Genomic DNA, 13,318 nt, shown 5'->3' on the forward strand with positions numbered 1-13,318 from the left:
GGGTATGGATGAGAAGGAGTGGGAAATAAGATGGGGAAAAATACAGCAGAATTAGAATGTGGGGGGAGAGAGGAGAGAAGGAATACTTTGGGAGGCGAGGACTTACAATGGGGAGTGCAATTGGCACCCCAGGCATGATGACGCAACGTACGGCACAAGCTGGAAGTTACTTCCTCACGCTAGGGTAACCCTCTAGCATTCACCCAAAACTCTGTCGTTTATCCATAGAGTTTTTGGCAAATGATATGGCATCACCTGACATCTAGATTACATCATCACACTGGTGTTGCCGATCATGCCCCCCTTTTGCCTGCCATTTTCTTTCCACTGTCCCCCTGAGTGTCAGCAGGCTGTGGTGGTGGTGGGATTGGTGGGAGACATCCAGCAGGAATTAGGGCCCCTAAATTTTGTATCCCCCAGTCCTCCCCCCACCCCACCAGCAGCCCTGAAAATATGTAATAGTAGAACAGAAAAATCTCTGTTCACATAAAAACTGAAGGGGGTATCAAGTTAATATTTCCCAAGAATCTATTAAAGCAGCTTAAGGGCGATTCTCCCCTCTCCGCTCTTTACATGCTCTGTGATCTGTATTAATGATTGTAAATGTGGAATAGTTAATTCCTTAGTTCCAGTTTACTTCAAAGTAAACAATACTCTATCTGAAATATGTGACTAGATTTTTGTGTTTGTGGTTTTAAAATGCATCTTGTTTTAGACTTGGTTAAAGCATATATGACATCTGAGATCAGAAATCAGAATTATCCTCATCTCCTAATAATCAGAAGTGTTTTAATTACATTTTAAATGCTGTTCAAGTAATATGTTGTTGTTATTATTATTGCATTGGTGAGACATCTGATACTTGGTCTTTTGCAAATACAACATTGCTACAGTAGGCATTAAGCTTCAACTGGAGCCCACCTCATCCAATATAACAAGTGTATCCCATTTTGGAAGACATGTATATGTATGTATGTAAATATAAAATTACAAAATTAGACACACGGCTATAGAGAGAAATGTTGAGAAACACGGGCTGTGCAAACTGAGTAAATGATATAGGGGATACAAAGAGAAGAGGGGAGTTTCCAGAATCTTTAATAGATAGGAGAAGAGGGCATTTTGGCAAGAATGGCTTGGCCAGAAAGAGGTAAGGAAAGTTGCCCCTGCTTCTTTTACTCAATTATGAAAGCTCATATAGAAGTATAAGTTACATAGTGGCCCATCAACTAATGAATGAGGTTAAGAAAATGAAAACTGGGAATTTATTTCTGCCCAACTGACAAGAGTTCACCCATAGTGAGCTTGTTTAGCAGTAGGTTCAAATCAACCAAAAGGAAAGGCTACATCTTATGCTGCATAATTAATTTTCTAAATAAACTACGATAAGAGGTGATAACCACTGGTTTAGAAGACTCTAAAAGGGGATTAGACGGATGAATGCGACAGGTCCATGAGTGACCGTTAGGTATGAAGACCAAATAGAACCTCCACGTTCAGAGGCACTGTATACCTGAATGCCAATTTTGGGAGGCAACTGTTTGGGTAGTTGTCTATTTCCTCCTGGTGGGATTCCCAGAAGCATCTGGCTGGCTAGCTTGGGAAATAGGACATTGGACTAGAGAGACCTCTGGTGTGATCCAGCAAGCTTCTTATTTTATTTGTTTGAAAGGTTCAGGGCATGTATTTGTCCTACCCTCATATTTACAGAGGGATTAAAATATATAATTCAGTGATCCCACTACTTCCTCTGCATCTTTAAGTATACTTTTGAATTGTTAAAGTGTGTGAGAAGAAAGGATGGCATAATTTTTCAAAGTTGAGGGAAAGGCATTTTGTGCATGCGCAGAAATATTTTTCTTTCAGAAAACAAATTCTTGGGCTAAGTGCTAGTAAAATCTTGGCACAAACTGAGTAATTAGAAGAATCAAATTCTAGATGCATAGCCATGTTAGTCTGTTGTGGCAAAACCGAAAAGGAATCTTGTGCCAGCATTAAAAAACACACAGACATTGTAGTTTTAGCTTTCATGGTTAGAATCTGTTGCATCAGATGAAGTGAATTCTCATTCTGCTGATATAGCTATACACATGGAGGGGAAGTTTGTAAAAAAGGAAAGCCAGTGTAATTCACATTAAAATGCATGTTATGGAGCTATGATACCTCATTCTCAATATTATATGTTACATTTAAAAGACACATAACGCAAGGGAGACAGAAGACTGGGAATAAGCCCCATTTAATGAAATGGAACTTCCTTCTAATCAGACCCTGCTTAGGAATGTTCTTTTTTAACTTTGTGGAGGCAGGAGGAGAGGGGAAGAGAGAGATGGGGCTGGTTGCATTTCTGCTGTAACAAGAACCCAAGCAGTTGGTTTTGTTATGATATTTGTTTTGGATCAGGATCATAGGGAAGTTTTGTCTAGGGACCCATGGTGACTCTCAGAATTCTCCTTCCATTGAATAGAAGCTTGTCCTCTCTTAGAAGCAGGTTGATAGTAGGAGCAGTTCATTTGTTTCTATCACTGGGTGCTGCAGCAATACAAAGGTACTGAATATCACAGTACAAGCATCACACAGCATTAGAATGTCAGCCATGGAGTTTGTGTAAACTCAGCAGAAGGTGCTGTTTATGTCAAGGATACTGAATTTTGTCCCCTAGTGTAGCAGTGGGGTTTTTTTTGCCCACGAATTGTTAGTAGGTTGGGATGCCATTCATGCCCTTAGATTAGTTGGTTGAAAGGGGGGTGGCTACAGTGTATTATGATCTTTATGGGCATTTGTCTTCTTTCTTGGATAATGGTTTAAGGACAAAAATATCTCATTTGAAGCAGGCTTGAAATTCAGCGCCCTTTGTCTTTCAAATCTTGGAAATTTGCTCTTGAGGAATAGCACAACTCTCCCCTGTCACTTCTCTTTCCTACCCTCTTCTTTCCCCGCCCCATTCTTTCTGTCTTTGTTCCCCTCTGACCCCCCCTGCCCTTTGCTCCCTCTGTCTTCTGTCCCGTTTGCCCCACTGTTACTCAGCAGCAGGACCTTGGACGAATTACAGCACCTGGGGTACTAGTTGTCTGGTCTCTCGTGCCACAGGTCCTTTTTCTAGTTTCCTTGTTGCACCAGCACAGCCCCCCTCCCCTCCCTTCGGCCACGGGAGATGACAGAATGAGAAGTATGCTCTGCTAGCACTCACTAACTCGCTATGCTTTCGCTTCACTGCTCAGTACAGGAACTCTGTTCTAAGCACGCTGAGTCCCCCTCTCTGTCCGGCTGGCCGTGGCTGCCTTTCTTTAGTTTTGCTTTGCAGCGCCATGTTGTGATGTGAGCGGTGAACTGTGATCCCAGCTGCCATCGGCTATGGAGTATGTTTGGAGAAGCACATTCGTGAGGCGCAGTGACCACTCTCCTATGTTCCTTTTCCTTCCAGAGCCTTTGTGTATCTCAGCAACTTGTTGTACCCTGTGCCTCTGGTCCATCGTGTTGCCATTGTCAGTGAGAAGGGAGAAGTGAAAGGATTCCTGCGTGTGGCTGTTCAAGCTATTTCAGGTAAGAGGTGAAGGTGGTGTAAGGTGACGTTCTAGTCATTCCTCTATGGGCATTCTTTATATCCCCTGGTGAGAAACTCATTTTTAATATGAAGCCAGAAGGCAGTGGTAAGAGAGCCCTTTGACAGATTGTCAGAAGGGGCAACTTTGGTGCATAATAAAGGGAAGGCTCTATCAGAACTTCTCATACTGTTCACACAGGAGAGGAAGAGGTGACGTGTGAATCAACAATGGACTGACACATGTATTTGATTGCTCAACAGTGGATGAGTCACAGATGAATGTGACTGTTGAATAGCATTGTTTATGAGGAGAGGTGGTATGAAAGGTCTGTCTTCGACAGTTGATTGGTGGATGGCTGTATTCACACATGCACGTCTCTTTCCATGAACACGCACATGTGAACTAGCCATGCTTGTGTGGAAAAAAGCATATGAAATATAGCAATGGGTGTGCTTGTGATTGAAAATTCATGTTGAGGGGTCAATTGAGAAGCTCTTAGGAGGTGGTTTGAGCTCCTGTGGCCCCTACTACTGTACATTATCACACCACATATCACTTCAGGATGGATGAGATACTGTACAACTAGGCAACCACCCTTGGGCTATCAGTTTTCCCTTTAGCGTCACTCCACTGATCTCTCTGGCACACATGTTCTTATTCTGCATTGGCTGCTATCACGGGGGCTGCTCCTAGAGGCATGTAGTGCAGGTGTCACGATTGCCATCCAAAACTGCTGCTGAGTGGCATGGGGTAGAGTAAGGTGGGGTGTAGCACAACATTCATAAGCAGCTTACCACATAACCCGTGCCGTTGCCCTCCAAGAATACCAAATGCTTTTATAGGTGTTTTTCATGCAATCAGGCCAATCCAGATGGTAAGTTACTTGCAAACGTAGCCCCCACATGGATTTTCAATAACATGGAAGTGGTTTTTGGCAGCAGCTGAACCTTTGCAACATATTATCCTAGTACAGTTGTGTAATGTTAACTGGAGTGTATGCAATTTGTTCTCCAAGTGAACAAACCACAGATTTAAAACTGTTTCCTCTATGCCCTTGCACCAGCGGGACCTCCCATGATCATTCTAGAGGAATGACTTAATATATATGCTTTGCAATTGTGCATTGTTACAGTTCCAAAGCATATTTACTTGTGCTGCTCCAATTGATAATTTCTGAAAGTGCTTCAAGGAGGCATCATGCTCTCACTGCTCATCTTGCTGCACCTGTTCTCCATCACACAGCCACAGTGTGCCCATAGTGAAGGCTAATTGTAAGATTCAGCCTCCCTTTTCTATGCCAAGCACGACAAGTGCTGCAATGAGTTTTTTCTGCAACCTGTCACTGGCAAGGGTGTCTGAATGCATGGAAGCAGTCTGTATATCATTCAAAGGGGAGGGACTGTGGCTCAGTGCTAGAGCATCTGCTTGGCATGCAGAAGGTCCCAGGTTCAATCCCCGGCATCTCCAGTTAAAGGGGCTAGGTGAGCAGGGGATGCGGAAGACCTCTACCAGAGACCCTGGACAGCCGCTGCCGGTCTGAGTAGACAATACTGACTTTGCTGGACCAAGGGTCTGATTCAGTATAAGGCAGCTTCATGTGTTCAAAGACTAAAGGGGTTTGTCTGTGCTGCAGTTTACCAAAATTCTTAAATGCACATGGTTAGGCCATAGCGCTTGTACTGAATGTTTATGTGACAATTAAAGCATTTGCCTGCTATTTTAGAAAAGAGTCTGTGTCTAAATAGTTCTCCTATATCCAAAGAATAGTCCTCAGGTTTTAGGTGTATCGTCTTTACAATGCTTGACCTTGCGGATCTTTAAAATGGGGATTTTAGATTTTTTTAAATTAATATTTTATAAGATGGTTACATGCTGTTTATATTTGTATCTAAGTATCTTTTGTAGAAAGGCATTCTTTCATATTCCCATTGTACTAGAAGAGTACCATTGTATAAGCATATGTTGCAGAATTTCTCTGTCACACAGTAAAATAAAATAAGCTCAAGCCATCTGGATTTCCTGGATGTGCAATCATCTTCTGGGGTGGGGAGTTAGGGAGAAAAACCAGGAGATACAATCTTGGCCGACAGGATGGCAGAGCCCTGGACTAGCCAGTTCTGTTTCCATTTTAATATCAGATCAGTTTTTTTTAAGGTCCTAATTTGTGAAGTGCCAAAATTTTGGGAGGTTCAGTACCAGTTTTGTAACAGGGGGAGGGGCACAATTTTTGGGTATTTTGGCACCCAAAAGGTGCCAATTTGGCACCCTGAGAAAGAAAACCAACCCAAAATTAAACCAATATTCAAGATCCATTTCCTCCCATCCCCATGCAGGAGTGGAGAAGGAGGAAGGGAGAGAGAGGAAGGTGGCCCATCTGATCATCAGCTGTTATTGGGCCTCTCTCATCCCTTTCACTGTTACTTTCAATGGGAAGGCCTGGCTTTTGGAGGCTAGGTCTGCCTCCCCCTCCCCCCAGCAGTAGGGACTTTAACTGGGAGACAGGACTGTTCTGCAGCCCTAGAGCCCCCAGTGGGGCTGATGCTGACCATGTAAGCATGGGGCTGGTTCAGTCCTTCCTTTAGCTTTTAAACTAAAAGGACATAGTAAATAATGGCCAGAAGTCTTAGCCTCCAAAGACCAGGTCTACTCCACTGCCAACTGTTAGCTGGCTTTGCCTGTTAGTGGGTGGGAGCCAAGTCTTCCCACAGAAAATAATAGCACTTTAAAATTTAAAGAAAGGTGAGATGCCCATCACTAGCAGCTTATGCTCTGGGCTTCCTCTCTTTCCTTCACTGCTCCTGCCTTCCCCAAACCAAAACTCTCCTGAAATTCCAGGCGTTAAATTTTTGTTACTCCCAGAATTTGGGGGATATTTTGAGTCATTTTGGATCTCCACGAGCCAACTCCAAACAGCTAATTTTGGGTTTAATTTCAGTTTGGGAGTATCTGAGTGCACACCCTTAGTCTCCATACTTTGCTGTATCATGTTCAATTTTATCAAAGGCATTTCCCCCCAACTTGAATCATGCAAACATATGGGTTTTAGTGGTACCTTTGCTTATTTCCTCCTCATTTGGATGTTTCAAAATGCATACAGACCACCAGACAGACCTACTTTTTAAATTTCCTTCATCATAGCCATGCTGATGCTTTTAGACACACAGTTAACCACGCAGATAACTTGTTTACCATGTGTATACTCATCTTAGATGAGTATCAGTCCTGATGCTACCAAATCGTAGTAGGTATCCATATTTGCCCTGAATGGCTGCTCAGTGCTGCCTTCTTGACATACTATGAAAAGTTTGTCTATAGGGCCTTCAGGGAGTAACTACATGTGACATTTTCCATGTCTACAGTTGCAGGTATACTTGGTAGAATATGTACATTCAGTGGCAACAAAGGGTCTAACCAGACAACAAGATGCCATTGAATGTGCATCTTCTACTGGTTAGCAGCCGAAAGGGTCTTAGGGACCATATTACTCCAGTCTTGTTCCATCTACACTGGCTCCCAATTTGCTTCCAGGTCCAATTTAAATTGCTGGTGTTGACCTTGGCTAGCCCCAAGCCACGCAGGACTTTAAAAGTCAACACCAGCAATATGCTGGCCCCAAGCCATACAGATCTTAAGGACAGCCTACTCCCATATGAGCCTACCCGCCCACTCCAATCATCATTAGAGGCCCTGTTTTGGGTACCCTCCCCATCTGAGGCTGGATGGGTGGGCAACCCAAGAATCGACCTTCCTGGACATGGCATTGAAACTTTGGAACTCCCTCCCCAGGGAGATTCGTCTGTCTTCCTCTATTGTTGTCTTCTGCCAGCTGGTAAAGACTTTTTTTTGTTCGGTTTGGTGTTCTCCCACTAACTGTTATTGGCCCTGCTCACTGGTTGTGTTGTTATGTGTGTTTGCATGTTTATTGATCATGTTATTGAATTGTTTAAATATTGTATATATACTTATATATCTTAACTGCTGTTTTCATGTCTTGATGTTTAAATGTTGAAATGTTTAGATGGTTGCCGCCTTGGGGAACCTAATTGGGTGGAAAGGTGGAATAGAAACATTTTAAATAAAATAAAAGGGCAGCAGGTCCAAGTCTAACCAGACAAACTGGTACATCTGGAAAATGTCGGATCCTGAAGGACTGTGGCTTTGGTCCTCAATTTATTGGGAACTGTGAGCTTTTCTTTCCCAACTATAACTTCTCACTGCATTCCTGTTTCCAGCGGATGAAGAAGCACCAGATTATGGCTCAGGAGTGCGGCAGTCTGGAACAGCCAAAATTTCCTTTGATGATCAGCACTTTGAGAAGGTATGGCATGAAAGGCAGCACTGACTGTTCCTCATCCACTGGAGTTGATAGCATGATGAGCATTGACCCTATCCAGCTTCTTATAAATTAACCAATTTGCATAACAATTCAGAACTAGAAGTGTGGTAAAATGTGGGGAGGGATTATTTTCAGTAACACCAAGGGCTCCTATCTCCACAGTTTTAAACTCCCCATGGCATTTATTTGGCATCCATCCAGTTGTTTTTTAGGTCATCCCCAATGCTAAGCAAAAGATAGCTTTAAATTTGCAGCTGGTTACATGTAACATATAGAAATTAGAGCTAGCTGTATGTTTTATTTATGTGAAGTGGCAATCAATTCTGGAAACATCTGAAGTCTTGTAGCCATGGTCCGCTAGTTATGTGGGAGAAGAGAGGGGGGAGTTGGTGCTTGATTTCAAACAAAATATACAACAGCACAACACTAGTGCTACAAATCTATATCATTCTTGTTCACTAATGTAAATACAAGGCACTATACAAGATCCTCTCTCCTTGAATCAGCTGTTGTCAATTTGCTGTTGTATCTTGGCTTTGTATTGTTCATATTTACTGGTTTAAAACATTAAAAATACACCATGGAAAGAGGAAACTAATAATGCCATTCATACCTTTAGCTGTTTCATTTATACTCTTATAAGAGTATACTTATATCTCTTTTCTTTTATTCCTTATAGTTCCAGTCTGAGACCTGTCCTGTGGTGGGAATGTCCCGTTCTGGAACCTCTCAGGAGGAGTTGCGCATTGTTGAGGGACAGGGGCAAATAACTGACATTGGGCCATCAGCAGATGAAGTCAACAACAACACCTGTGCAGGTGAAAGGCCATTGGGGGCATAAAGGGGATGGGGAGCTCTGTTTGTAGTAGTGAAAAGTTTTGAGACACTTCCTGGATCTCCCCATGTGCAAAAACTGAAAAAGAAACTTTGTTGGCTCATTTCTAGCTTCATGGTGAAGAAGTGGAGAAAATGTCTGATGTATCTTTTTAGTAAAAACTGTTTAATATGTTGGCTCTCCAGTGTGCTTAATGTGAAAGGACAGCATTTCTGCAACCAGTTTTGCATTATGCTCTATGTGCTTTTTTCTTGTCAGGAGCATTGATTAATAAAAGTTATGTGAGACTCTGGCCTCAGGACTGAGAAATCTACTATCCAGTTTCTTTTTATCATAACTTCTTTACATAAGGATGTTAGAATATGGCAACTCAGTTGTGCTTGTTAAAAATAGTATTTCCACTACAAGATTCAGCACTTGGCCTATGCATGGTGTTAGGATGAACAATGTTTTCCCCTCAGTGCCCAGGATTTCCTGTGGAGGTTACTATGCCTTGTACCACACAGGATATAAAATGTGGTACTTATACATGTTGTTTACAGCTTTATGATTATGTTTCTTCAGCCACTCCAGAGGATATGTTTCTGGACAGTTCAGAAAAATCTGCTATGGATGGGCCTTTAGAGACAGCCCTGGATCACTTGAAGTTGGGTAGCATCTTCACTTTCAGAGTGACCGTTCTGCAGGCATCTAGCATCTCAGCGGAATATGCAGACATCTTCTGCCAGTTTAAGTAAGACAAAGTCCTTCATTCTCATTTACAGTTCATCATAAACAGAATTTCAAGGTGGAAGCACAGGTTGCTTTGGAGACTGATCACCCCTCCTTTTATGGGTCATTAGCTGTCCTATCCTCCCCTGGCTTAACAGAGTTGTTGTCTATCAAAATTGTTCTAATATTTTAAAGGTGTAAAGGGTAGAGTCTGGAACATGGAGAACCGAAATTTTGTATGGAAAGAAAAGTCAACAGGAGCTTGCCTTGGTACTCACTGGAGAAAACTGAATGGGCTTTGGCTCTGTCCATAGAGAGCACATGCTTTATTGCTCCAAATAAAGCATGTCTGAGCATACATGGCTGCAAGGACCCTGTTCATTCCGATCTGAGATCCCTTGTAGTTAATTATCTCATCTTCTATTCCATTTCACGTTGTTTTCCATGTGATAGCCATTCAAGTTATCAAGCACATTCTGCAGCTAAGATGGCACACAGACGTGACAATAAACACAGATCTCTGTCCATCCATAAAAGTCTGTGTGCAGCTATGATTCAGAGTGGGGTCTTCAATGAAGGGAAAGGGGGATTTAACACTTCGACCTATGCTTGATTTCGCTAATGGGATTTGGTCTAGCTGCACTATTGTTATCATTTTAAAGGGAAAAAAGACGTTAACCCCATCTTTTTTTCCTTTTAAAATGCCAGTGAAAATGAGGGGAATCCCCTTTCTATTAGCAAAACAGAGCAGGGTATGTAGGGTTAAATCATCTTCTCACATACTTCTGGATTATCTTTTACAGACTGAATTATCTTTGTCACATCTGTTTATGCCCCAACAATAGGAGATGAAAAGGAACAAACTTTTAATGTTGCTTAAAATGAGTTGTGATCAACTAATGAATTTGTATACATATATTAATTTATTTCAAAAAAAATGAAAAGGCCACATATCTCTCAGAAAACTGGGTGCCGAGTGCAGATTGTCAAAGAGAGCGCCAACCGGTCTCCACCAGCTGGGCTCTCTTTGTTTAGGTTTGGGTAATCTACAAAACAAAACGTTCAACTCCAGGCTTCCGCCTTGAGCTGAGCGGGTCGCTGCCACCAGCTCTGAGTCAAAAGGTTGAGCCTCCAGGCAAAGGGCTCAGAGCAACCCTTGCCAAGCTCCAAATACAGGGTGAGTCTCCTCTGCCAAGCTGAGACTTGGTCAGAGTGGTTCACACTGTCCAAAAGGTTTACACAAAAGATAGCATGAGCAAAGCCAATCTAGGCACTAGGATTCAGGCTTGGGAAAACCACAGAAACCACTAGACACATCAAATATAATAAACTAGAAGTTTATTCAAAAGTTTGTGCTCGTTACAGAAAGACAAACGTGAGGCAGGTTAGCATATAAAACAAGAAAGCTTCAATAATCTAACTACACATTTCATCAGAAAGGCAATTGGCTTAGGTTTAGGCAATCAGGCAAATTGGCAAAGCTTTTGGATATGCAAAAGAGTTACCACAGTCCAAGAGTTAGCATCTGGGTGTCAGCATGCTGGTCTCCTCAGTCAAGCATAGATTCGTTCTATGGGACAAAGCAAAAGGTGATGAAAGACTCCAGGATGCGCCCGCGCATCCCAAAAGCCTCCATGTCTCTAAGTCCAAACAGGGCTCATTTTATTCCCTCCATCTTAGCGGCCTATGGCCATCTTAGCCAATAAAATGGCGAGAATCTCAATTAGCCCTGAATTAATTTGTCAGGTCATCTCTCAGTCACGAGTGTTACCGCTGACTCGCATTCTGCAGACATGCGAGGCACCTGGGAAGACTCCAACTCAGAGATAACGTTTAATGACCCATTTGTTGTCAAGGAGATAAATCGTTGGTGCTGCCCCCAATGGCTGTAAAGTCAGGGCTGCTGTTTATCTCCAACCTTGAGACCTTTAAGGAGTACTTCTAAAAACGAAAGTACATTCCACTGTGATTTGTGAGAAGCCGGCTTGTTATTCCAGGCCCCTCAATGTTTAATGCTCCAAAGGTTAATATCAGAGAATACTAGGCCTGAAGCCTGAACCAGTGTTTCATAGAAGGAAAGCAGGGTGCTTTTCCTTCACACAGATGACAAGACAAAACAATTCAATAAAAAATCAATAAAACAGTATCCAACAATATAACAAAAATATCCATAAAACACAAAAAAATGAGAAAACAATAACTTATACAAAATTGCCCAAAATGTAACCGAAACAATCTAGGATTTCTTTATTCTGTGGCCTCTTTTATGTTCCTTTATATGCAGCCTATTGTGCCATTTCTGTATGTATATCATAAGTGTTTGCATCTGACACGTGTACAAACACTGGGAAGTCCACCCATAGTGGCAACGGGCTGTGCATTGACATAGAGCAATTTGCACATATGTGGCAACACTGCATGTTATCTAATGCAGTCCTGAGCAGAGTTTCTCCCTTCTAAGTAATTGAAGGTTATAACTGCTTAAGATTGCACTGATAGTCTACAGGTTCATTGTGCAGTTTCTCATTTAGTGACGTGTCCCTTTGTGAACTCTGTGTGGCAAAATTTCACTTCTTCATTTGTATCATTATAGCAGCCTCTCTTGGCCTATCATTGCTTCTGTTGAGTATTGTTATTGGTTTGATTAGACTAAAAGGTGGGATATAAGTTTTGTAAATAAATAAAAATAGTTCCTGCTGTATTAGAAATCTACTATGAACAACAGACCCGACGAAATAATATCTTTATATACAATTAAGTTATATGCAAACAGAAACTAACACCGGAAGGCTAGGAATAATATCTTCAACAACAATAAGAGAATCTATATCTTCTTACAGTTTCATCCACCGCCATGATGAGGCCTTCTCCACAGAACCCTTGAAGAACACAGGACGAGGGCCACCTCTTGGCTTCTACCATGTTCAAAATGTTAGTACAACTTCTGAAGCTGCTGCTTTTTGATAACTTCTCATGCAGGGCCTGCACCCAAGACAGAAATGCTGCCTTGGGAGCTATCTTTGCGATAGCTATGGAGACTGTTAATGGTAGTATCTTTTAATATCAAGAACAGTTTACAACCACTTGATGAGTAATAAGGGTAAGAAAAAGTGCATCGCTGTGAGTTTGAGGAGTCTTCCTTATGCTAGGGGCCTGGCAATATCCTAATGTTAGGCATAGTAGGTCTCTCTCTCTCTCTCTCTCTCTCTCTCTCACACACACACACACACACACACACACACACACACACACTTGTCCTTCTTCACCATTGGTGGGAGGTTTGTTGGACGAAGCCTGAGGAGGGCAGGGTTTGGGAAGGGGAGGGACTTCAATGCCATGATAGTGTCCAATTGCCAAAGCGGCCATTTTCTCCAGGGGAACTGATCTCTATCTGCTGGAGATCAGTTGTAATAGCAGGAGATTTTCTGCTATTACCTGGAGGTTGGCCAACCCTAACACACACACACACCCTGCATGAATAAGGGCCATTAGTAATGGTTATCTCTGAAACTAACAACTGTATGATATCGTCTATGCATAATATAGATTAATATATAGAAAAGTGTTGGTATTATCTCCACCCAGGCCATCCCAGTGGTCTTAATAGCCAAGCCACCCCTGTTCTGTTGTTTGTGCCTGCAAGGCAGTGCTTTTCTTTGGGGCTTTTTTGCCGACTCAGTATTATTAGATTTGGCTTTTATCTAGGGTTGCCAACCTCCAGGTACTAGCTGGAGATCTCCTGCTATTACAACTGATCTCTAGCCAATAGAGATCAGTTCACCTGGAGAAAATGGCTGCTTTGGCAATTGGACTATATGGCATTGAAGTCCCTCCCCTCCCCAAACCCCGCCCTCCCCAGGCTCAGCCCCAAAAACCTCCTGCCGATGGCGA

At 42.4% G+C, this 13,318-nt stretch overlaps 1 protein-coding gene across 1 annotated transcript in view; it reads left to right on the forward strand.

Annotated features, from left to right (window-relative positions):
• KIF1A (kinesin family member 1A) overlaps nucleotides 1-13,318 on the forward strand; it is a 115,264-nt gene that overhangs the window by 67,477 nt on the left and 34,469 nt on the right. Inside the window, exons 27-31 of the mRNA XM_056849277.1 lie at nucleotides 3,425-3,543; nucleotides 7,778-7,863; nucleotides 8,561-8,699; nucleotides 9,281-9,449; nucleotides 12,268-12,358. Of these exons, the coding sequence (XP_056705255.1) occupies nucleotides 3,425-3,543; nucleotides 7,778-7,863; nucleotides 8,561-8,699; nucleotides 9,281-9,449; nucleotides 12,268-12,358 (604 nt within the window). The remainder of the gene's footprint in view (nucleotides 1-3,424; nucleotides 3,544-7,777; nucleotides 7,864-8,560; nucleotides 8,700-9,280; nucleotides 9,450-12,267; nucleotides 12,359-13,318) is intronic.

The sequence above is a fragment of the Euleptes europaea genome, chromosome 5 (assembly GCF_029931775.1).
Source record: "Euleptes europaea isolate rEulEur1 chromosome 5, rEulEur1.hap1, whole genome shotgun sequence".
NCBI lineage: Eukaryota > Metazoa > Chordata > Lepidosauria > Squamata > Sphaerodactylidae > Euleptes > Euleptes europaea.